Source organism: Camellia sinensis, chromosome 10 (assembly GCF_055761805.1).
Source record: "Camellia sinensis isolate YWXY chromosome 10, ASM5576180v1, whole genome shotgun sequence".
Classification (NCBI taxonomy): domain Eukaryota; kingdom Viridiplantae; phylum Streptophyta; class Magnoliopsida; order Ericales; family Theaceae; genus Camellia; species Camellia sinensis.
The window spans coordinates 58,280,772-58,306,181 of NC_138970.1; the positions used below are offsets into that span (position 1 = coordinate 58,280,772).

Sequence of the window (25,410 nt, forward strand, 5' to 3'; positions counted from 1 at the left end):
TTGTCTAGGGCATTACTAATACTGGCGAAGAATGGGCATCTTAAACCTTTGGAGCCTCAGCCACTCCCGAAGAATCTCCCCGCCACGCATGATGCTACCTTGTACTGCGCGTACCACCAACAGTCCGGCCACAGTACCGACGGTTGTTTCCGCCTTCGTCATGAAGTGCAAGATTTGATCGACAACAAGGTTATCCTCCCACCCACCTCAGGCAAGTTCGTTACCACCCCGTTGTTGGATTTCGAGGGCTCAGATACTGCGAGTATGTGAAGTGAACCGCCTGCGGGCGACATTTGGTATATTTTGGATATAGCGTCTGGCACGCATTTTTGAGCATCAGTGAAACCGAGTTTTGTAAATCCTGGCTTGGGTGTCGAGTCAGTCTTTTGTTTTGAGTCTGTCTCTTTGTCTTGAGTCAGTCTTTTTGCTTAAGGGTCTGTCTTGTTGTATCGAGTCAGTCCCCCTTTGTATATAATACTAGGTGATTCTGGGGTTGTTGTCCCAAACACCGTTTTGTTTTGTAATTATCTATTTTTGTTTTGAGTCTATTTCTGCCAAGGGGCCAGTTGCACCAACAAATCCGAATGAAACAGCTGTTGCTATCTCAACTTCATGCTTGCTTTCAGCATAAGTGCCAGAGAATTTGATTAGGCTAACAGTACATCTCGCCTGCTCTCCTGCGCGCCAAACTCATTGCATTAACCTAAGTTTTTCAAAAAACAAACCTTTTGAACACTGCGGTGATAAAAACGAAGAGGAAGGAATTCCTCGGGTTTTGTAAAATTTTGATCATTCTGAGAGAAAGAGAGGCGTGCTAAGCCTTTTAATGGGTGAAATCATGCTTGTCGGCGTGAGTACTGAGGAGGATCCTGGCTGGATCCAGATTGGTTCCACACTATCTTCGGCGCGAGCGATTTGTCGCTTTCTTAAAAAAATTTCAAAAACAAATGTTTTACGCGGCCCTGTGAAGACTTGTGTGGAATCCCTCTTGAGGTTGCGCAGCCTAGGATCGCTCTCAGCCTCGAGATTCAACCCGTTTGTTTTCCGACTTTGAATCCGTTCAGAACGTTCAGAAAGTTCAACGGTCAAACGTCATGTAAGGCCCGCATGGCCAGATCAGAAGCAGCCCTCGAGCAGGAGGCATCAAAACCGAATCAAAACGAGTAGATCTCACCAGAAGAAGCTCGTGGAGTAAGCGTGATGGATTCTTCTGCAAATCAGTGCAATAGCCGTTCTCCTAGACACGGAGAGGCTTCAATTTCGAAAACCATTTGGCATGGACTTGTTACACTTTTACCCTTTGAGAGGCTCGCTGGGCCGAAAACCCGGAAGGGCGACCCAGGCAAAAGTTAGAGCAAGAGAAAAATACAAAAAAAACAAAAAATACAAAAAAAGAAGAAAAGAAAAGAAAAAGACAAAAAATGCAAAAAGGAAAACAAAAAGAAATGAAAAAAATAGAAAATGAAAAGAAGCTTGCAAGGTCGAAAACCCGCATTGGGCGCCTTGGCAAAAGTGAGAGCCTAAAAAAAGTGAAGGTTAAAATACCCGAGTGTACCTTAACCGGAACTACGTGAGGCTTGATTCCCATGTTTGGGATACGTAGGCAACTTCATCATGAAGTCCAGCCCCCAACGTTTTCATAAGCGTCTCAGTCCATGCAATGGTTTTGATTTCATCCCAAAGTCTAGTCGCCAACGCTTCCAAGGCGACTGTGTCCATATATTTGTTGTGACCGTCTTCGTCATCGCTGTGTCCAAGAGCTCGACCACCGCCAATGAAGACTGTTTGCAGATTGCTGCGGCACCATTCAAACAAGGGGCAACTTTCCGTTGCCATGAGACACCATTTAAACCAGGGGCAACTTTCCGCTGCCTCCCACCCCCTTCAAACCAGGGGCAATTTTCCATTGCCTCCGATCCGAGGTTGCGCATCTCAAAGAGTAAGTTCCATGCCTGTTGAGCATTGACTGTTTGAAAAATAGTTTTTGAAAATTTTCACTGAGGTTGACTATTTTCTTGAAAATTGTTCCACTTTCCAAAACTGGACCATTGTCTTGGACCCAAAAGGGAAAATTTTCAATGCTTACAGCCTGACTTGCATGATTTTTAAATCAAAAATCGAACAAGTACGTTAATCCGACTCTCATTTTGATCAAAACTGTTTTAGTAGAAACCAAAACAAAAAAATGGTTAAAATGATGGACTAGGGGCACAGTTGAGCCAGGCGTTCTGTCTTTCCCCCGTCATCAACGTACTTGCCAGAAGAGCGCTCTACCCGTCAGAAGAAATAGCTGTGAGCTAACGGTGTTGAGCATGAACCCACACCTTTCTATTTATCCATCAATCACCCCGGGGAGGGATGAAAAATGAGAGAATGAAGAATAGAGAGGTGTAAGTTGAGAAAAAAGTGAGGAAAAGGGTTTTGAGAGAAAATCCGAGCTTGAGTGCCAGAGTGATGCGAGAATCATAAATGAGAAGAGGGCGGGAAACAATACCCAGATTGAACTGGCTCCTCATGATCAGAAATCCCCCGTCTTCATTTATGCGCCTGTGTGTCGTGTCTCTTTGACTTGACGGTCTCGTCTTTTGTTTTTTAGTCTTTCCCGAGCGTGTCTCGTTATGTTTAGGTCGTGTACCTCTTTGTTTGAGTCCTCCCTGCTGTGTTCAGTTGTAGGCTCGATACCCCGGCTAAGAAAACCCCTTTTCCGAAAGTTAATCATTTATGCTCAGAATGTTGTGCCATTCTCTATATCCGATTGTATTTCAACTCCGGCTGGTTTCACCGCTGCAGTCCGTTTTGTCAGATTGGGCCATTTGTTCAGAATTTGCTGTGTGCAGGATGAACCGAATGCTGTGCTAAGGGCTGTATACAGATTAATCCCCAGTAGAGCAAGGGCTGTGTATCCAGAATCAGGCAGTGGGCTGCTTGGGCTGTCGGCTGTTTAGTTATCTGATTATTACAAGTGCGAGTGTTCAATTTTCAGATAACCAATCAATTTCATTTATATTGAGGTGTAACATGATGGAATGCGATGCAATGCATGATATATGTAAATGTAAGACTTTTTAAGCAAAAATCTGTTCATTTCATAATCTTTTTCAAGTACAAAATTTTGAGGAAAACAAAATCTGCCTGCGGCAGTACAAGGTAATCTAACTACCAAGGAAAAGAGGAAAAGTACAGGAAAGAAGAAAAATAACAAAAATCCGCATCTGTGTCGAGCACTCCAAGGGCCATCAGTCTATCCTGGTCCTCTTCCTGGACGAGGGTCTAGGAGCATCATCAGCATCGTCGTCAGAGCCCGAGCTAGAACCGCCTCCGGTCTCCTCCTCCGATGACTCGGACTCCGCCTCTGCCTCCGCCTCTGACTCCTCGTCATCATCATCATCCGGGACTGGAGCTCGTGAGCTACTCCCGACATGAGTGCGCCCCGCCTTGGAGCAGGGGAATACTCGGCCCTCCTCATCTCTCCCCCGGGCAGGGACGGAAGGTCCAGCTGGAGCACCTCCTGCCATGGGAACCTGGAAAGGAGGCTGAAAAAACACATAAAAGGGAAATGCATCAGTATACTGTAGACAGTTTATTAGTGCAGAATGCAGTGTATGAGTACAGTATGAGAATGCCGTGAGCAGTCTATCCGTGCAGAATGCAGTATACGAGTACAATATGAGAATGCCGTGAGCAGTTTATCATCGCAGAGTATGGTGCAGAATGCAGTGTATGCAGTGAATCAGATACTGCGAGATCAGTGTATCAGGTGTTGTGCTGTGCATCAGATTATGTAAAGCAGTGTATGAATGGTTTGAGGCCAGTGTCAGAAGGACATACCGGTATGCTGTAGAGGGCTAGGAGGTCAAAAGTCCGTTGAAGCATCCCCATCATCGAGGCATTCATCGCCAACGACTGACGGGTATACCCAAAAGAAGCCTGCAAAAGTGTCAGATGCATTAGTATTCTATGGAATATCAAATAAACTGAAATGACATGACTATACAAGGTGCAGTAATACATACCGGAGGTAAGTCGGGGACATCGATGAACTCATGATCAGCTGGCGGAGGGGCGAAGGGGATCTGATAGGTCGCCCCACCCTGCCCCCGGAAAGTCAGTGTAGCAGGCAGGGCGGGCCAGCCAGCTCCCCGTCCTCCCTGAACTCCGCCCCTGCCACGGACTCGGGCCCTCCTCGCAGCCCCTACTCCAACTCCCGCTCCGGCCCCAACTGCCGATGCCACAGGCCTGGCCCCCTCTGCTCGACGGCCGCCACTCAGAGGTCGCATCAGGTACGTCTGCACGTACTCCCGATAGTCTCCGGCGCCTCTGAAGCCGGCCTCCTCCCAGCCAATGGTGTAGTCATCCATCTGCTCGCTCGTGAGCCTCTCGGTCTCCCTCATATCCACGGGAGGGTGAACCGGGACTATCTGCTCAGGTAACCCCAGGGTCTGGCGTAGGAAACGCTCCCCCAGGTACCAAGCCCGACAGACCGGGCCCTCCAACAAGATCCGGAAACGTGAGGTCTCATCGGCACCGGCAAACCGATCTCGAGTCACAGCTGGCAACAGAGCCCACGGCCGCCAAGTGATCTGGAAGTGACATACAGTTTGTTATCTACTGTTATTGAAATATACAGTGGGAAAGCGAAGCTTAAATGAACTGCAAGTAAAACATACCTCGGTCGGGGTAATGGTGTCGAAGTATCGGCGGAAAAAGCCGAAAGTCTCTCGCGGCCGCCGGGTGCATCTCCCGTCAAAGCGCCGTGAGAAGGGGACGACCAGGGGAGTCTCTGTGACTGGTACAGGGGCAAGCCTAGGAAAGTAGGCGTAAACCCACAGCTGCAAGGTAAATACCAGTGCATTTATCAGAAAAAGCAGAATATACAGAATAAAGCAGAAGTGGCAGAGCCGTGTGTTGTGCAGTGTACAGTGTGAGCAATGTACAGTCAGTGTGAAGCAGAGTGTATGTGTGTGCCGTGTGTACAATATACAGCAAGCATAGAGCAGACTACCGTGTGTGCAGTGTACATAGTACAGAAAATATCGGACAGAAGTGAAAAGCGGAGAAGAAGTGTACCTCCCAAGCCCTCCAGTAGCCTCCGAGCAACTGGCCGCTGCCGTGCGAAGCCGAGCTCATATATCCATAAAGGGTGGCCAGAGCAGCGCCACCCCAATCATAATGCAGGATGTCCCGGACGTCCACCAGTGCACTGAGAAGACAGAGAGGCACGGTGTTCGCCCGATCGGCGAAGATGGTAGTCCCGAACAGGAACATGAGGAAGCCGCGAGCATACCTCTCCACGTCCTCCTGGGTCATCTGCGCCTCCTCCTCCAACACGGGCTGAACCCGAAACTGTACCTCGAACCAGGAGTACCGCACGAAGCCTGGACGAGCAAGAGGTGGGGCCTCCCCCAGTAGATGGACCTGAGCGGCGGTCCACTCATCCATGTCGATGTCAAAAGGGATCGGATCCCCCCTACCCCGATGCCAGTGAGCATCGAGAAATCGTAAGGGGTCATCGTCATGTCCCCTGTAGCAGAAAAGTGAAAAGAATCGGTGGTGTCCCACCACCTCTCCGCCAGAGCGGCAAGGAGAGGTCTGCATGTGGAGAGCCTGGAGAGTCCTCGGCAGAAGGCGCCAAAACCCGCTCGATCCACGATGCGTCGGACTGCGTCAGGGAGCTTATCATACCACTCCCGAGCGCCAGTATTCCCATACCCGCGAATGGTATGGGAACCCTCCTGTAAACAGAAAATAACAATTGCAAGACAACATTCAAAATGCAGTTTTGAAGAAGCAGATAAAGCATGTGTGCAAGTTTGTCAGATTCAGACAAATACCGGGTGCCGGTGTGCTTACGGTGAAATACGTGTGATGTGTCAGCGTGTTTGGGTGTTTCAGAACAGATATAGCATTATGTGCAAATTTAATAGATTCAGACAAATACTGGGTGCCAGTGTGTATGCAGTGAAATACAGTGAGTGCAGTGTGTTCGAGTGATTCAGGGCTAGTGCAGTGTGTGTGCAGGTGTCAGTCTCGAGCAGATGTCAGTTGTATGTATGTTTACAGTCAACTACAGTCTACGGTATATCAAATTCAAGCAGTTAAAGAGTACAGCTAACTATGACAGTTTTGTATCCTATATTGCGGAAAGTAAAGCAGAAGAAAGAAAGTTACCTCGGAAACGCTGAAAGAAAGGTGGGAGGTAGGCTCACGCAGTAGTAGCTCAGGCGCTACGTGCCTCTCGAAGCTCCGGAACTGACGCAGGCCGTCGGGGGGCAGAACATGGATCGCCGGTCGGTAGGTCGCCGGGTCGAACGGGCGCTCGCTCAACGGTAGGAGCTCGACCCCGGGATCCATCTTGTGGTCCGAGGGAGTCCCGCCACGTGGAATGTCGTCCGCCATGTCAGGAATGATGTGAAAATGGCCGGAGGAAGGAAAACCGGGCCAGAATACGAAGAGTCAACCGAAAAGTCAACTCCCGAGAAGGTCGAAAATGGCCGGGAAGGCCGGAATGTGAAAAGGCACGGGAATGAAGAGGAAAATGAGGGGAACAAACCCCGAAAAGCCGAGAACGCCAAACGAGGCACCGAAACAAAAATGTGATCGGTTGAAAATGTCCGAAACGCGAAGAAAATCGCGAATCCGACGACGAAATGGGCGTAGAACGCAAAGAAACGGGCGAAAAATGAGATAAAAACACTCTAGAGAGAGAGGGTGAGAGTTTTCAGCGGTGGAGAAGTGAGCAAATAGGGTTTGAAACCCTATTTTAAAACACCCGAAGTGAAAAGTCGAAACTGCCCCGAATCAGCAACTGTTCCGAATCAGCAACTGTTTGCCGGTCGGCAATATTTTGTGTCGGCCGGTAATATTTTGTGCCGATGGAGTTATTTTTCAGCCGGTGGATAGCCGGTGGCCCCCCCTTCCGGCCGGTGGTGTTCCCACAACCTTGTTTAGGCCATTTAAGAAGTTTTTGGTCTTCATAGCTCAAGAAGGTGCAAGAAAGTGCATTTCCGACGCTCAACCAGCCCCCGTTGTGACCTCGGGTCGTGTCTTCTGTGCGTGGCACTCCAATTCATACAATGTGTATCCTTTTCGTATCCTTTTGACTTTTACAAGATCCAAAAGTTTCCCCATGTGTATTGCATACCAATCGCACTGTTTCGTGCATTTCAAATCATCGCACTGTTTTGTGCATTTCGAATAGTCGCACTGTTTTGTGCATTTCAAACCGTCGCACTGTTTTGTGCATTTCAAATCGGCGCACTGTTTTGTGCATTTCAAATCGTCGCACTGTTTTGTGCATTTCAAACCGTCGCACTATTTTGTGCATTTCAAACTGTCGCACTGTTTTGTGCATTTCAAACCGGCACACTGTTTTGTGCATTTCAAACTGTCGCACTGTTTTGTGCAATTCGAATCGTCGCACTGTTTTGTGCATTTCAAACCATCACGTTGTTTTGTGCATTGCATTCCGTTGCACGATTTTGCGCATCTCATTACATTACCTGCGTAGACCGCATGTTTGTAATCATTTCTTTACTTGCGTAGACCGCATGTTAATTACATTACCTGCGTAGACCGCATGTTTGTAATCATTTCTTTACTTGCGTAGACCGCATGTTAGTTACATTACCTGCGTAGACCGCATGTTTGTAATCATTTCATTACTTGCGTAGACCGCATGTTAATTACATTACCTGCGTAGACCGCATGTTTGTAATCATTTCATTACTTGCGTAGACCGCATGTTCATTACATTACCTGTGTAGACCGCATGTTTGTAATCAATTTCTTTCCTTGCGTAGACCGCATATTTATTGTTCAATTTCTTTACCTGCGTAGACCGTATGTATTGCTTGCGTAGACCGCATAATTGTTCAATTTCATTACCTGCGTAGACCGCATGTATTGCTTGCGTAGACCGCATAATTGTTCAATTTCTTTCCTTGCGTAGACCGCATGCTTTGATTGCGTAGACCGCATCATTGTTCAATTTCATTACCTGCGTAGACCGCATGTTTTGATTGCGTAGACCGCATGTTAATTTCATTACCTGCGTAGACTGCATGTATTGCTTGCGTAGACCGCATAATTGTTCAATTTCTTTCCTTGCGTAGACCGCATGCTTTGATTGCGTAGACCGCATCATTGTTCAATTTCATTACCTGCGTAGACCGCATGTTTTGATTGCGTAGACCGCATGTTAATTTCATTACCTGCGTAGACCGCATGTATTGCTTGCGTAGACCGCATAATTGTTCAATTTCTTTCCTTGCGTAGACCGCATTATTTCATTACCTGCGTAGACCGCATGTTTTGCTTGCGTAGACCACATTACTATTTTCATTACCTGCGTAGACCGCATGTTTTGATTGCGTAGACCGCATCTTTATTAATTTCATTACCTGTGTAGACCGCATGTTTTGCTTGCGTAGACCGCATCTTTATTAATTTCATTACCTGCGTAGACCGCATGTTTTGATTGCGTAGACCGCATATTAATTTTATTACCTGCATAGACCGCATGTTTTGATTGCAGACCACATCTTTATTGATTTCATTACCTGCGTAGACCGCATGTTTTGACTGCGTAGACCGCATTACTATTTTCATTACCTGCGTAGACCGCATTATTTCTTTACCTGCGTAGACCGCATGCTTTGATTGCGTAGACCGCATCATTGTTCAATTTCATTACTTGCGTAGACCGCATGTTTTGCTTACGTAGACCGCATGATTGTTTAATATCATTACCTGCGTAAACCGCATGTTTTGTTTGGGTAGACTCCATATTAATTTCATTGCTTGCGTAGACCGCATGCATTGCTTGCGTAGACCGCATAATTTGTTGATTTCATTACCTGCGTAGACCGCATGCTTATGATCAAATTCGTTGCCGGCATAGACCGCATGCTCCACTTACATGTTTGTATTTCCACAGCATTGTTATGCTCCCCACTTGCTTTGCGCTGTCACGCATTTTGAGTATACTACTATGCATGTTGCTAACGATATTGTACCTGTTAAGTTTGTTTTCTTTTCAGGCACGATATTGTATGTACGGTTCATTTGAGGCTGGTGCGACCAGACGAGCCGCACAGGTATTGTATCCTCCGAGTGAGACGTATTGAGAATTGCATAATTCTCTTACATCCTTTCTGCATTACAGTGTAGTTTGATGTATGCTAGCTTAAAACTGTCGCATGTATGCTTCGTTACAGCTTTCTTTGCATGATCATAAGTTATGCTCGGCTTCGTGCATTGTCTTGCATTTTGCCCCTGCCTTCGGGCGCATATCTTGATTGTCTTGCATGTTTGTCTAAGTCTTCGGCCTTGTCAAAAATGGGTCGTCTCTGGGCTTTGACATTCATTCCCGTCATTGTTATGACTTTCGAGTTCTGTCAAAGAGTGGCAACTGTAGACACCCCATTTTTGACCGTCCTCAAGACTTGGACGTCACCGTTTGAACACTCGGTGATTATCCATGTTTGTGTTCGTTTGGAGTTCCCGGAGGCCTCGGCTCGCGCGCCTTGCCTCAGGATCTCCGAACTCGACCGTTTAGTGTCTGGTTTCGCACCGAACACTTGTGTTTTGCCTTGGAGAGGCAGGGTAGGGCTTGTAGACCATCCCCACCCACCACCGGCAGTGGCTAGAGGCCACCGGCTGGTTTTTGCTGCCACCGGCAATATACACTATTTGTTGCCGGTCAGCACTATTTAGTGCTGGCCGGCACTCTTTTTTGCCAAAATGGCATTTTTGGCAGGCCGACTATTGTGCATCTGCTTTTGCAGATATTTTAAGACAGCTGTCTTGCTTTTGGCTCCCCTCCATACACGTGTATGGAGGGATCTCTCTCTTGGAAGCTTGTCTTGTAAGCTTTACAAGACAAAAGCTTCTATATAGAGAGGGGTTGGTCTCTTGGCCTTAGAGGTTAGACACTTAAGATATTTTGAAAGCTTAGACAGCCATTGTTAGGGTTTGAGTTCTAGGGTTAGGGTTAGATACACATCCCATCTCTCTTTCCCTCTCTTTTGTGCTCTTGTGTGTGTTTTAGTCCATACTATTGCACACAAGCACCTAGTGTTTCACCTTCCTCTTGGAACTGAGGTTCTAAAGGACTGATTTGGAAGTTTTGGTGTTGGATTCAAGCCAAGGAAGGCCATTGGAGCATCATTGTTGAAGAAGGCTTCAAGGGTAAGAATCTCACCCCTTTATTCCCCATTTTTGCACCTTATTTCTACCTGTCTTAAATTCGTTTTTGAGCTTGGTGTATAATACAAAAAAGTTCTTTTTTTAGACCCTCTTGATTGTTTATTAAGGGTGTTTTGTGATTTGAGGGTGTTTGACCCCTCTTAGGCCTTGAAAGGCCTTATTTTGTGCTATTTTGTGCTAGTTTCGGGACTTTGGTGTTTGGGCCTCGTCACCACTGAATGTTTACTGTACTGTTATGCAGGGATTAAGTCCCTAGCCTGAATGATTGTAAATACTGTGCATACTGTTCTGTACTGTTTATGTATAAATGTATGAAAAGTCTTTTTGCATGCAGACTGTCACAGCTCATTGGGCATTGTTTCTTTACTGTATTGGCTTCCGCCAGGCCCTGTACTCTGTTTTACTGTACTACTGTTCTGCAGGCCTTCGGTAATCTCGGATTACTGGCCGGTTACGGTGCTAAACCCATAGGGCCGGGTTTGGGTCGTGACATTTTCAACCCGAAAGGCATCACTCTATAGCAATACAACCCTTTTGGGGTGATAAATGCAATCTTCTCCTCATCGAGGGGATACATTGCTATTTGATGGTACCTCCTGTAAGCGTCTAGGAAGCTCATCATTCCATGCCCTGAAGTGGCGTCCACTAATTTATCAATCTTGGGAAGTGGGAAACTGTCTTTAGGACAAGCCCTATTCAGGCTCGTGAAGTCCGCGTAGACCCTCCACTTCTCGTTCTTCTTTTTCACAACAACTGTGTTTGACAACCAAGTTGGGTAGTTTACCTCTCAAATGGTTCTAGCCTCTAACAATTTGTTCACTTCCTCCTTTACTGCCTCCACATGAACCAACGTCGGTCTCCTTGTTCGCTGAATGACGGGTTTAGCCGACTTGTCTACATTCAGTCTGTGGCATGTAACCTTGGGGTCAATGCTAGGCATCTCGTAGGACGTCCAGGCAAACACCTCTATGTTTGCTCACAAGAATGCTTCTAACTCATTTTCTTCCTTCTCGGCCAAGCTTGAGTCAAGAATGAAGAAGTGCTCTTCATCCCCTTACTGGACTAGGATTTTCTTTAAGGCTTCCTCACTTTTGTCGGCCGGCTCTTTGCTGACGTCATCCAGGACCTCTATGTCATTGTCCTCAATCTCGACTGTTTCTGTCTCTCGTATGTTGCAGGTGGATTTCATTACTGTCATGGAGTAATTCTTTACCTGCACCTAATTCCCTCTCACTTCCTCAATTCCATGCTCTGTTAGGAGCCGCAACAATTGGTGCAATGTTGAGGGAGCAACCCTCATTGCGTGTAACCATGGCCTCCCCAAGATAACATTGTAAGGGGAGGGGGCGTCAATTACTGTGAACTCTGTACTTACCTTCTTGGTGCCTGCGTGCACCTCCAAACTTATTGCTCTCAGGGGCCATGTCGGCATTCCATTGAACCCGACCATTGGACTGTTAGACTGCACCAGATTATCTCGGTGAAGGCCGAGCTCCTTATAACATCTGACATACATGATGTCATAAGAGTTGCCTTGGTCAATCATAATGCGCCTTACCTGGTATTCTCCAATCTTGAGGGATATCACCAGAGCATTGTCGTATGGATGTTGCACCATGTCTAGGTCGGCTTCAGTAAAAGACACCATTGGTCCCTGGTACTCGTCTGCCCTAGGCCTCTTTTGTTGGACCTGATACACATGTTGTAAGTGCTTTACCCTCTGAGTCTCCCCACGTAGCTCGTTCTCATTGACCTTCGAGTAAATCACATTGATCACTCAAGGTCCATCTGCTTGCGGTTGCAGTGCTGGTGGAGGTGGTGCTGCCGGTGCCTAGGACGGCCTTGCTTGCTCTTCCTTTGTTCTGGCCTCATCTACTAGGTCCCTTAAGTGACCTTGTCTTACTAGATCTTCCAGATGTGTCTTTAGGGCTCTGCACTCCTGATTCAGATGCCCATCCTCATTGTGGTAGACACAATGCTTCCCAAGGCTTCTTCCATAAATTCGCCAGGAATCTTCTCTGGTGCTCTATAGTAAGGCTAGTTCCTGATCCTTTCCAGGACTTTGTAAACCGGGATCTGGAACACTGTGGTGACTGCCTGTGCAGCCTTCAATCTTGTTTCTTGTCTATTAAAATTTGTATTACCTCGGCCTCGCTTCGGCGAGCCGTTTTTCTTGTCTTACTTTGTCGTCTTTGTTCCTAGCATGTCTTCTTCAGCTCTCACATATTTCTCGATCCTGGCCATGAGTTCCTCCATACTTTTTGGCAGCGTCTTTGCTAATGATTTTCGAAGCATGCAATCATCGTTCAGGTCGTTTTTAAAAGATACAACCGCTAACTCTTAGTTGCACCCTGGTATTCTGTTAAACACCTCATAATACCTTTCGGCATAAGCCCTGAGGATTTCATCCTCGCTAATTCTTAGAGCCATCAGGGAGTCTACCCTTAATGGCTGCAGTTTGTTTGTAACAAACCTGGCCACAAACATCTCAATCAGGCCTTCCCAACTTTTCACAGTTCCTTTCGGCAACTTGTGAAACCAATCTGATGCGATTTTTCCAAAAAATGAGGGGAACACCTTATAGAACAACAGTTCGTTCCCGGTATACAGTGCCATTGAGTTCAAATATAAGCCGACGTGAAAGGATCGGACTTATCGTCGTATATCTGAAATCTCAGCATGTGGAACCTTTTTTTAGCCTTAAACTTATCCAATTCTATTGAGAACGGCGTTCTCGGCTTGACCGGAGACGTGACCTCGGCATCTTGTTGCTTCTTCTGGAGGTAGTCCCTCAAATCCTCCTTAGTCCGTCCAGGAGCTCGGCTGTCAATGGATTTTAGCCTCTTTGGTGTGCTGCTCCCGGTGTCGTTATGAGTCCTCTTAGACCTCCCTTCATTCATCATGTCAAAATAAAGCTCATTCCCTTGAACACGCTGATGTTCCTTGACATAAGTTTCCTTAGCACGAGGTGTCTTCTAAGACTCTCCTCTCATTGATTCTCCTCGCCCGACCTCCCGTGAAGGCCGATGTGAATGCTCCTTTGCCCTGTCATGTTGGGGGATTGCAGGGATTGTTTTCTGCCCCCATTTTCTGGGCATCGTTCTTGGCCATTGGAATCGGCGTGTCCTCAAATGGAAACGGTGGCTGCATGACGTTGTTCTGCATCATGAAGTTGACAACTGGTTGTAGGTCTGCCAATTTGTTTACCATTCCTTTCATCTCGCCGTCCCTCCTCAGGCATCGATCTTTCCATATCTGGAGGTCGCTTTCGTTGTAATACTCGCATTGACCTGCCTTCTTTGGTACGTCTCCCTTTTGGTCGACATCCTTTTCCTCGGGATTCTGCTCCCGGGGTTCTTTATTACAGTTCTCTTCCTCTACAATAGGATCGGTGTGTTTGCCATTCCCACTAGGGATGTCGTCCCTAACCTTTTCTTTCTACCCGTCATTGGCCATCTATTCTCCTCACGTTCCCACAGATGGCACCAAATTGTGGGTGTTGATTTTTGACCACACAACCAAATAGGGAATACTCAGCAGGAGAGCACCGGCAGAATAGATTAAACCCGAACAACCTGTCACAAGAAAGATAAGAGTTCGACGGTGGTTTGTCCACCCGGGGGCACTCCGACAATCAAGTTAGTAATTATCTCTCAAAGATAGCTAATAGTGCTTAACTCACTAGATAGAGTATAAAAGGTATACCTTAGACCCACGATGGTGCCTTATTTTTATAGCCAGCACTAACCTGATCCCTGTAGAAGCCTAACTTCAATAGATTTTTGCTCAATGCTCATTTTGGACTCCCAACTAGATAGAGATAAACTCTTCAATAGCTTTATTTTTATCCAGATTGAGGTCCTCCCCCCATTCTAGGACTCTTGTTCCTTATCCGTTTATCTCAGATTTCGGTATCTCCGTAGATAGCCTCGCCCTTGCCAAGATCATCTCGGTAACATGACCAAGCCATGTGGCACCTCGGCTAACACTCTGGTGCCACCTTGGCTACGTGTTGTTATTCACAAAATATGTCCCACACTTCCCATCAACTTAAATTTCAAGAACAATTAGACCAGCTGTGAAACTACAAAATTTAAATAGTTATCACATTACAAATTCTCCAAGAATTAAGAACATTAAGCACATTCATGATGACATAATTTTAACTAAAGATTGTGCCCAGGGTACAAGCTCTCGCTTAGAGCATGGTCTGGGAAAAGCGGCAGGTAAGCAACCTTACCCCCATTTTTATCCAAAGGTTGAGTCCCTGACTCAAACCTGTGCCATAGTGTTGAAGGCAAATAGCACTTGTCATCGCGTCATGTCATGACCTCTAAAGATAGGAACTTTGGTATTGAACCAAATTAACAAACATTTTTGATTGATAGAAATAAAGAAACATAAGAGAATCTTACATAAGACTGTTGGAAATTTAATACAAACAGCACAATTTAAAATTTCAGATTTTAATCTCATCAACCACCACAAGAAGCTGAAGAAACATTGAGAAAAATCTATTGGAGGTCATCTCTAATCTAACCTACAAAAGGACTGACAAAAATGCAATGAATGGAACCATGGATGGAAGTTCAAAAGACTTGATGAGTATATGAGACAACTATGAGGAGTGCTCTCATAAGAAAATTTGACAAGGGAAATATAATAACCATGAGATCAGCTGCTAACCATACCTTTGCCTCCCATGTAAGTAATCAAGCTCAACAATAAATCTAGCGAAGCACTTCACTCCATTACCTCACATCTACATTAAGAAAAGAAAATCGATCTTCAAATACAAAGCATTAGTTTAATCTATCATGACGAGTAACCAGGTTTAAACACCAACATGGTAGTATCATGGTTGTTAGAATCCTACAATTCATGAATTGATTAATAGGAGAATGGCAGTATTAATAAATATGTGAAATAATATGATGTATTACATATAATAGTTGAAAGATGTCAAATAAAATATAAATAAGTGAAACTAAGTGTTAAGTGTAATATTTTGATATTTTAATCTTACTATATTTAAGAAAATTGAAAAGAATAAAGCTTTGGACCCCCAGTGGGGGTACTGGGGGTCACCTCCCATTGGTCCAAAAAAAAAAACAGTTTTTTTTTTTTTTTTTTTTTTGAGTTTTCAGCCAACCCCAGGCCGACACGTGGCACTGGGGTCACTGGGGGTCATCCCCAGTGGGGTCTGTAGCATTGCTGAATTGAAAAACGACTAGACAGGGTGGGGAATGTGGGGGCAGGGCGAGAATAGATTAGGTACAAACTTACCTTTCATTATAATTTGCACAAAGTCAGTGCCCTCATGTCTGAACTATTGACAAGTGCATAAAGTAGTTTAAAAGTTAAAAAGTTATTAAATTTTTTTTAAAAATTAATAAATACCAAATTGTCAAATATTCATTTTCATTTATTTTATTTTTTGTATATCTTTTCGTAAAATGTAAAATTAAATTTTTTTTAGTCCAAACATATTAATTTTTTTCATCTCATATTTCAACAAAAAAACTAAAAAGTTAATAACAAAATTTGTTCCCAAATGAGGCTTAGACTGAGTTTTAACACTTAAAATTTTGAAGTTTGGTAGTAATAAATTTTTAAAAAAAATTGTTTTAAGTTTTTTTTTTTTGTTTTTTGTTTTTTGTTTTTTTTTTTTCCATAAATCGTAATCATAAACTATACCAAACACAACATATATTCCCAAATAATAATATTAAAAAAGTTAGAAACAATTTTAAAATTTTGCATGATTAGGCTTTGTAGAGTCAAAAGATGTAAGTTGCCCAATTTGCTCATTGGGCATGTGTAACCCCCACAAACACAAAGGCACACATGAAATCCAGAATATGTAAACTTCTTCTCTCTCAACCCATCTCCAACACTCAAAGGCAAGCATCCACTATTGAAACCCAGAAGTCTCATGGACGTGAAATTAAACTGGGAATTTCAGCTGTTGAATCAAACATTGTTCAATCTTACTGTGAATCCAAAGCATTCTCAGATGCTCACCAGTTGTTCGACGAAATGTCTGACTGGGACGTAGTTTCGGCCACAACAATAATTAGCCGCTTCGCTCAACACCGTCGTCACAAGGATGCAATCTCTCTCTTCTCAACAATGCTTGTGATGAATGTCAGACCCAATGAATTCACTTTTGGCACTGTCACACACTCTTCCACAGCTCTACAAGACCTCAATTTAGGCAAACAACTTCATGCTTGTGAGGCGAAGATAGGCCTCGAGTCAAATGTCTTTGTCGGTAGTGCAATTTTGGACCTCTATGCCAAGTTGAGCGCAATCGAGGAAGCTCGAAGTGCTTTTGATGATACCCACGAGCCTAATGTGGTTTCTTATACAACTTTGATTTGTGGGTACCTCAAGAAAGAGATGTTTGACGATGCTCTTGGGCTTTTCCAGGCAATGCCGAAGAGGAATGTTGTTTCGTGGAATGCGATGATTGGTGGGCATAGCTAAACAGGTCATAATGAGGAGGCTGTGAATCTTTTTTGTTGAGATGTTGAGGGAAGGGTATGTGCCCAGCCAGTCTACTTTTCCTTGTGCTATGAGTGCAGCTGCCAATTAAGTTCTTGGGTGATCTTGGCGTGTTTGTTGCCAATTCTCTGGTCAGTTTTTACGCAAAATGTGGAAGTATGGAAGATAGTTTCTTAGTCTTTAGCAAACTTCCTGAAAGAAATATTTCTTGGAATGCTTTTATATGTGGGTATGCGCAAAACAGGGGAGGAAGAGAAGCCATGGATCTTTTCCATGAAATGCAACACACAAGTCTTCAACCTAATCGCATAACGCTACTTGGTGTACTTCTGGCTTGTAACCATGTTGGCCTCGTCAATGAGGGTTATTCATATTTCAACCAAGCAAGACTCAAAGACCCCAACATGCTAAAACCCGAGCACTATGCTTGTATGGTTGATCTACTTTCTCGCTCTGGACATTTCCAGGAAGGAGGGAGGTTTATCCACGACTTGCCTTTTGACCCGGGAATTGGGTTTTGGAAATCATTGCTTGGAGGGTGCCAAATCCACTCAAATATGGAATTGGGAGAGCTTGCTGCCACAAAAATTCTGGCTTTGGATCCCGGAGATGTTTCATCGTACGTTATGCTGTCAAATGCACATTTGGCTGCTGGGAGATGGCAGAGCATGTCGATGATCAGACAAGAGATGAGGGAGAAAGGGATGAAAAGGGTCCCAGGGTGTAGTTGGATTGAAATTGAAAACCGCATTCATGTGTTTGGTACTGTGGATGGGAGACACAGCAAAAGGGATGAGATTTATATGGTACTGACATTTTTCTTGAACATGTGATGGAGAGCAGCCAAGCTTCCAAACTTTGGACAGAATCTTATATCCAGTTTAATGATCACAATTTTGTGTAAAGACATGATTCAAGAGACTCTGATTTATGGAGTAATGAATGAAATTGGTATATTTCACATTCTCCCACAAGTATTTACTTCAGAAGATCCAAGATGCTTTGATTTGGATAGCAAAGATGATTTTTTAGCAAAAGCAAAGCAATATCGATGAGTTTACTTGTAGATAAGGTTGTAAACTAATTGAGTTGTTCATGAACAACTTGAGCCCTTCGCTAAATGAACGAGTTCGAATTAAATTTTTAGTCTCATTTAGTAATCGAGTCGATCTTGAGTAGAACCAAGCTTAGCTCAAATAGGATCGTGAACACAATAATTTGTAAATTAATTTTTTTTTACTAATATATCAATTATATTTCTATTATATTTTTTTCTATGTTTGGAGTGTGCAAATTTATGTATTTGATTGATGAAACTTAATTAATATGAGTATTCTTTTATATTATGCACATAATTTTCCCTTATTGTGCATTTAATCTAGATTTGATTTTTCTTTTGGACTTCAAACTCAAACTCTGGTCTTTATGTAATCGGGTTTCTCAAACACTAAGACGAGCTTGTCCATTTTAGACTCCCTCACAATTTTATCTTTACAAGATTGCAGATTGTCTTGGCCGACATGAAACTAATATAGTTGCTACTTTGCTTGGGCTCTTCAGTGAGCAAAGATGAGTTTAGCAGAACCAAAGCAATGCCAGAGACTATGTTGGAGATTACTGTGGGAATGGCTAAGCTTCCTGCATTACAATTCATTCCCCAGTCAAACTACTCATGTTTTATTGAGGTAACTTACGATGTTTCATGTCTACTGATAATTGGAAATATGTCTATCTTTGAATTATGTGTTCTAGTGAGATTTTGATTACAGCTAGAATGCTATACAGTGCAATGATCCTATATATTGTACAAATTGTAGTCCTACTAGGCGTGTGTATTGTCTTGATGTAAAAAGGGTATTAGATTTGACTAGGTGTGGTGTTTTTTGGACCACTCCTGTTTCGAGCTATTTTTACCCCCTCCCGAATAAATTCTTTTGTTCCGCCGCTACCTTCGAATTCATCAAAAAATTTACTTCTTATTCGCCCTCTCCTGACCAGATCATAATTTATTTTGTTGCTTATACTTGCAATCCTCAACCTAGACCCCATTTAGTTTTGGATAATATAAACTGTCGTATTTGTGCATCCATCAGTTCATAATAAAATTATATATTTTCCCATCTTCTATAAAACTAATGTTGGGTTTAAAATCCAGTTTCAAGATTCATATTGATCAAACTAAATCTTTAGGCCATCAGCAAACATTTATCCAACCATCCATCCCTCAATTTGTTTCTGCCAAAAAACATTTTCTAGTGTTTCTTTGCATCCATAAAATTAATGTATTAGCAGCTATATTAATGGTGGTGGCAGGAGAGTGGGAGTCAAGGTGATGGTGGTGGTGGGTTGGTGAGAGTGGTGTTAGCAGGGTGTTAGGGTGGTTGTGGCGGCTATTGCAATGGGATGGCATGGCAGCAATGATGATGGTAGTGACAATGGCAGTTGCGTGGTGGAGATGGCTGATGGTGTTGGTGGTAGTGTGGTATAAAAAAACATCTTAGTTCAAAACACATTTTTCGCCTTTCAAAAAATGAAAAATATTCAATCCAAATGAACTGGTCTTCCATTTTGAAAAATATTCAGTCCAAATGAACTGGTCTTCCATTGAATTTGAGCGTACACCTAGAAATTTAGAAAAAAATGGGACAGACAGCATCCTGCATGATCAACCCATGCTACGGATTGCAGGGGGACACCTAACATGCATGGTAATGACATTTCTCAAACCAAAAGAGATTCATCAACAGGAGGCTGACACGAGCATAAAACCCCGAACAGTGTGCATGGTAACAATGTAACAAGGTCGAGATACAATCATAAAACCAGAACTCAAAATCCAATCCAAGCCTATGACATTGAAAGATGTGGAATCCACGGCAGCCCAGTTCTTAACTAAAAAGCGGATTGAAACCAAATCTCAGTACAAAATTCTCAGCCAAAATGTTGGAAATTTTAACGAAAATACTTCAAATAAAATCATACAACTGGAATATGAAAGGTTGACTACTATCTTAGATTATTCCAATCTTGTTTGCCACATCCAAAGCATCATAGTCTGGTGTCAACCTCACATAGGCTTTCTTCGTCCCATCCGGCCTTAAACAATGACAAACGCAAATGAGATTCAGTGTAGTATAAAATATGAGAACATGTCAGAATAAATTTGTTAAATTACGCAACGCTAGTGGTGTATGCAGACAATAAAAGGAACATGAAATGGTTCCATTTTATCTGGCATGGGACATTTCCCTGTCCTCTTTAAAACAAAAACCGATTATCATAAATTATGCTTGCTTCATAAAAGCCCTAGATGCCACCCCTACAGGCAAACTCCTGCAAGAATCATTGGACTGGATAAAATACAATGAAATTAACAATTGAATGCTTTCTTTCCGTTAGAAAACCAAATCCACCACAATAATCAATCAACGACTATATAACCACATCTCTCAGATTATAAGATCATATGACCTAATTGTAAGTTGCAACAATGATTGCACAAGTGCTTGATCCACATGCGCTAACAAGTAAAACTAATATTTAAATTGATATTGATTCTTTTCCATATATAGAATATCAGTGCTGAACTTACAAGCTATAAAAAATAAGGAATCACAAAACCATACATGCACACCAGATAAATTGATATTGAAATTTTAAACAAACCAAAGTTAAGAATATTTAAACACAATATAATATCAATACCAATAATAACAATCAATTGCAATAAGTAGAGAAAATGTAAGCTATTACCTAATCAAGGTATTCACTTTCTTGGTCTGGATGTCATACATCTTCTTGACTGCATCCTTGATCTTCTTCTTGTCAGCACGGATATCAACAATGAAAACCAAGGTGTTGTTATCTTCAATCTTCTTCATTGCTGATTCAGTGGTGAGTGGATATTTTAGGATTTGGTACTGATCAAGTTTGTTCCTTGGGGTTGCACTAATGCGAGGGTACTTGGGGTTCCTATCCTTCTTCAACGTCCTTGGTCGATGGAAGGTGACTGTTGTTCTTATCTTCTTGGCCTTCTTCTTAAAGGTTGATGAACCAGATTTCACAGCTTTGGCAGCCTTCAAGGCCTGGGCCTTCACATCAGACTTTTTAGCTGGGTCAGCTGCATAAAAAGAAAATTTGCCTCTGTTAGCATGCAAACATAATTTATTTACTCCAGAATGTGTGTTTGGTTACGGGCATGTAATCATGGGCACACACCAATGTTCACCTAGTTACTAAGTTACTCCACTTCAGCAGTATTTCAAGCCTCTTAAATTGACTTCAATCTTATCATCTTCAATCTCAAAAGAAGACTTTATAGTTGATATGGAGATTACTTCTAATTAAGGCCTTTAAGCATATCCTTATATAACATGTTCATCTTGGTCTTTTAAAGAAAATTATTATTTATAAAAAAAGGGGTACTTTTTTCTTGGCTCCTTTAAACAGTGCATCTATTCTTTTTGAACGATGTGCATCTATTGACACTTCTAAGCTATGTTTGGATCTAAGATTTGGGTAAGGATTTGTGAAGTAAAAGGAAAAAGTATGAAGCATGAGTACTGGTACTAGTACTGGTACGATATGGATACGTCGATACGATAAAATCCAAAAAACATAGGGTACGGCTACGGCTATGGCTACGGCTTGGAACGCTTATAAAAAAATATTTATTTTTAATTTAAAGTAATACAAAAATTAATTAAATGATTTAATTTGTTAAGATCCAACCTGTAATTAACATTTAATGCTAAAAGTAAAGATACAAATCAAAATTAAATGACAATATCTTAAATAACTTACAAACCATAGTTTAATTTTAAAATCATGCTAAGTATAAAACTAAAAATAAAAAAAAAAATCTAGTGAAAGGAGTTTTATCTCTGTAGTAGAAGAAAATATTGTTTCAACTAAGGTACGGTACGATACGACTTGGCTTGGGTATATAGGTACGTCTGGGTACACCAAAAATTAAGAAAAAAAAATTTGAGTATGTGATTCGTGTACCCGGTACATATGAAGAAGTACCATACGAGGTACCATACGCCGGTAAGTACCCGGTACATGTACGGCATGTTTTTCGAAGTACCCATGCTTCATAAGGGAAATATGAATGAAATATAAGCTATTTTTTCCCTATTTCCCTCACGTTTTCCTTTACCTTTTTGAATCCCTACCCAAATAAAATGATCCAAACATAGCCTTGGTGGATTTTATTCTAACTTATATAATACAAATAAAAATACAAAAATTGTCCTCGCTATTTTTTTTTTTGAAAATTCTGCTATATATCTAGATAAGACCAAAAAACAATGACTAACCTATCTCACTTAGACTGATTCATGTTTGTTGCTGGACCTTAACAGCTGGTTCTTCTCTGATTCTTTTCTTTCGCTTTATCAGTAAATCTCAGTTTTTATATAATTAAGGGTTTTATGACTCAGTCTTAAGATTAATTTTGCTACCGCCTGCCCGCTTCAACACAGACCAACATACCCAATAAAATGATACAACACCCTACTACCTAAATAGTTTGGCATCATGATTACTTCCATAAAAATATTAAAAATTATTGGTAGCTTGAATATGAGTTTGCCCGAATTGCCCAAATTTGTGCATTCCGATCATCGTCTGGGACGGTGCAACCCTTGTCTACCACAGTCATCACCCTTGTCAACCACGGCTGTCACCTTGTTGCCGGATGACCGGCAAGCCAAAATTCAGGTGATGTAGCATTGCTCTAAAAATATATATTGGTCTCAAATGAGAATCTCTCTCAGAATAAGTACCTTTCAAACAATTGTTATGGTATTCAAAGCTCATTTTATTCCAGACAGGTACGGAACAGGGGTTTCATCACCGGAAGGACCAAAAGACAAACAAATTTTTTTTTACTATATACATATGCACGAATGTATGTATAATATGATATATAAATTATGTATATACACAAAAAAAAATTCAAATAGCATAGAATAATTTCTAATAGGATAAAGTTTTTTTGGTGCAAAATAAAAAGAGAGCGCAAGATAGGAGAAAAATGAGATATGTATTTTTTGTACTGTGGGCCATTTTATATATTAAATGAGATATATTTTTAAAATACTATGACAAACCATATTTTTCACAGAAACATGGCCCCAGAGTCTTCTCCTAGTTCCATCCTGATTCTAGGTAACCACAAATCAATAGCAAATTAGAGCTCTATGGTTAGGTGTATATATATATGATGAGAAATGGAGTACATACCTTTAGCAGGAGCCATTGTTGAGTGCGGTAACCCTAAACCCTAAAAAAATCTACCTAATACCCCTGCACAAATTAATCAAAAAATAGCATCGAAAATTTAATAGAAACGTAAAATCTAGCAGTGAGTTTGTAGAATACAGACTCAACATCGCATGAGAGAGAGAGAGAGAGAGAGAGAGAGAGAGAGAGAGAGAGTACCTGATACGAACTGCCGTCCTAGGGTTAGCAAGAGGAAGATAGAAGAGGAGCACAGCACTTATACGAAGCTCGAGCATGTGCCATTCACGTGCCAGTACTAATTTATGGGATATTTATACCTAAGTTCTAATTTATGAATTTATACTCCGTTAAGTGTTACCTAAATTTTTTTAGATTTTCAAGTTTTATTAAATTTTTAAGGGAGCTGTTAAGATATGCACCTCAATAAGATGTGCACATCATATACATATTTATTTTAAGCCATTAGATTTTTACAAATTAATCTCAGCCACTAAATAATTTGATTAGGAATCTTGAGAACCTCTTCAACTGGTTACATTTTTTTCAAATTTCTTCAAATTTTTTTCCCAAAAGCCCCTTTGTTTTTGAGACAGCACGCAGATAGTCTGCCAGAGTTTTTGTTTTTCAACTAATCATAAAACCTGCCAAGAATTTCCTCAATCTCGGTTGCTAATTGGTGCTAGTTTTAAGTGTGGATGAGGAATGATAATCATTACTCCGTTTTCTCTGCAGTTGTGTTCGATTAATCAAGAGCAGTGCAATATGCAGACAGTTCTTAATTCTTACCAAATGATGTTTATAGCTAAATATTATGAGGAAAGCAATTTAGAATTAGATATGATTTCTCCCATGTATCAGAAGTGATGTTATTTGGATGAAGGGAGCTGAATGACCTTCCAATGCAGAGCACGACTTTCTTTCTATATTTCTTTGAAGGGGGCAATCAAAATAAATTAACAATCAGCAAAACTGTTTCATTTTGCTGTAGTTTATCACCGTGCAATTATTTATGTTTGCATTACCATTTTTGTAAATCACATGGGTCTTTCACATATTACTCTTCTATCAATTGAACAATTAAATTATGGAAATTTTCAACCATGCATGTTGTCATGAAATTAGCTGAGCTGCCAATGGTTCATGAGCACTTTTATGTCTCAAATCCTGAGCCCCGCTACTGAGATGTTTTAAGTTTCAATGTGGTTGTATACTTGGAATATAGGAAACTTATAAAAATAATGATTTCCAGAGGATGTTAAACTCTACATGAAATCTTGGTACCAATGTCCCAAAAAATGATAAAAGAATGAAACTGTATATTGAAATCCTTAATGATACACTACAACAAAAACATACTTTAATGGCACTACACTAATGGCATATTTTTAGAAAATGCCACAAAAAATGATAATTAGTGGCACGTTTTTGAAAAATGTCACAAAACGACAAACATAAAAGGCTCTAGTGACATTTCAATGAACAAGTGTCACAAAACTATAACAAAAACATACTTTAGTGGCACTACATTAGTGGCATATTTTTAGAAAATGCCACAAAAATGATATTTAGTGGCACGTTTTTGAAAAATGCCACAAAACAACAAACATAAAAGGCTCTAGTGACATTTCAATGAACAAGTGTCACAACACTACAACAAAAACATATTTTAGTGACACCATACTAGTGGCATGTTCTTAAAAAATGTCACAAAAAGAATATTTGGTGGCATTTTTTAGAAAAATGTCATAGAGCCACAAACATACAAGGCTCTAGTGGCATTTCAATTAAAAAAAGTGTCACTTCACTACAACAAAAATGTCACTACAAAAACTTTTTATGAATATTTGCAATGGCATTTTTTAAAAAATGTCAGGACACTAGGTAGGTGCAAATTACTTTTTATGGCACTTAGGTGAAAAGTGTCATAAACAAATATTTTATAGCATTTTGAGAAATGCCACTAAGCCAAAAACTTTCCAAGCTTATAATGACATTTTTGAAAAAACAAAAAATGCCAATATATTTTCTAAATTTTTAAAATGCAGTAAATGATTTAAAATAAATGAATTAAACTCAATATACACTACAGGAAAAAGCATATTCGGTGACTAAATTTCTTGACCAAAAAAATTTGGTCGCTGAAAGCCAAAACAGCATTAGTTGCCAAAAGTAAAGCTTTTTGGCGACTAAACAATTTTAGTAGCCAAAAGTCTATAATTGGCGACTAAAACTAAGTTTGGTCGCTGATTATATGAGTTTTAGTGACTAAAAAATTTTTAGTAGCCCAAAGTAAAGCTTTTTGGCGACTAAAAAATTTAGTCGCCAAAAGTCTACAATTGGTGACTAAAAATAAGTTTGGCCGCTGATTATATGGGTTTTACCGACAAAAAAAATTTTAGTAGCCAAAAGTAAAGCTTTTTGGTGCCAAAAAAAATTTTAGTAGCCAAA

The 25,410-nt window shown here is 41.6% G+C and overlaps 1 protein-coding gene, 1 long non-coding RNA gene and 1 pseudogene across 3 annotated transcripts in view; 1 reads left to right on the forward strand and 2 right to left on the reverse strand.

Annotated features, from left to right (window-relative positions):
• LOC145801127 (uncharacterized) overlaps positions 1-15,004 on the reverse strand; it is a 38,385-nt gene extending 23,381 nt beyond the window's left edge. The window contains exon 1 of the long non-coding RNA XR_014342053.1: positions 14,898-15,004. This is a non-coding gene — a long non-coding RNA (uncharacterized LOC145801127). The remainder of the gene's footprint in view (positions 1-14,897) is intronic.
• A 952-nt stretch (positions 15,005-15,956) lies between these two features.
• LOC114267187 (pentatricopeptide repeat-containing protein At5g42450, mitochondrial pseudogene) lies at positions 15,957-17,677 on the forward strand (annotated as a pseudogene).
• A 1,788-nt stretch (positions 17,678-19,465) lies between these two features.
• On the reverse strand, positions 19,466-23,320 carry LOC114300122 (large ribosomal subunit protein uL23). 2 transcript variants are annotated; one of them, XM_082891454.1, is made up of 5 exons: positions 23,161-23,275; positions 22,963-23,025; positions 20,467-20,833; positions 19,696-19,809; positions 19,466-19,605 (listed from the first exon to the last, which is right to left on the reverse strand). In XM_082891454.1, the coding sequence occupies exons 2-4, from the start codon at positions 22,976-22,978 to the stop codon at positions 19,725-19,727; spliced, it is 468 nt and encodes a 155-aa protein (XP_082747580.1). In that variant the 5' UTR covers positions 22,979-23,025; positions 23,161-23,275; the 3' UTR covers positions 19,466-19,605; positions 19,696-19,724. The 2 variants fall into 2 exon arrangements, with proteins under 2 accessions (XP_082747580.1, XP_028100786.2); XM_028244985.2 differs by having other exon boundaries at positions 19,466-19,809; positions 23,161-23,320.
• Positions 23,321-25,410: the final 2,090 nt, after the last annotated feature.

Excerpts from the sequence above, each read along its gene's own strand:
- LOC114300122 (XM_028244985.2), bottom strand. Across the intron at positions 19,810-20,466 it reads AAAGTGAATACCTTGATTAG|GCCGGATGGGACGAAGAAAG; the intron begins GTAATAGCTTAC and ends TCATTGTTTAAG.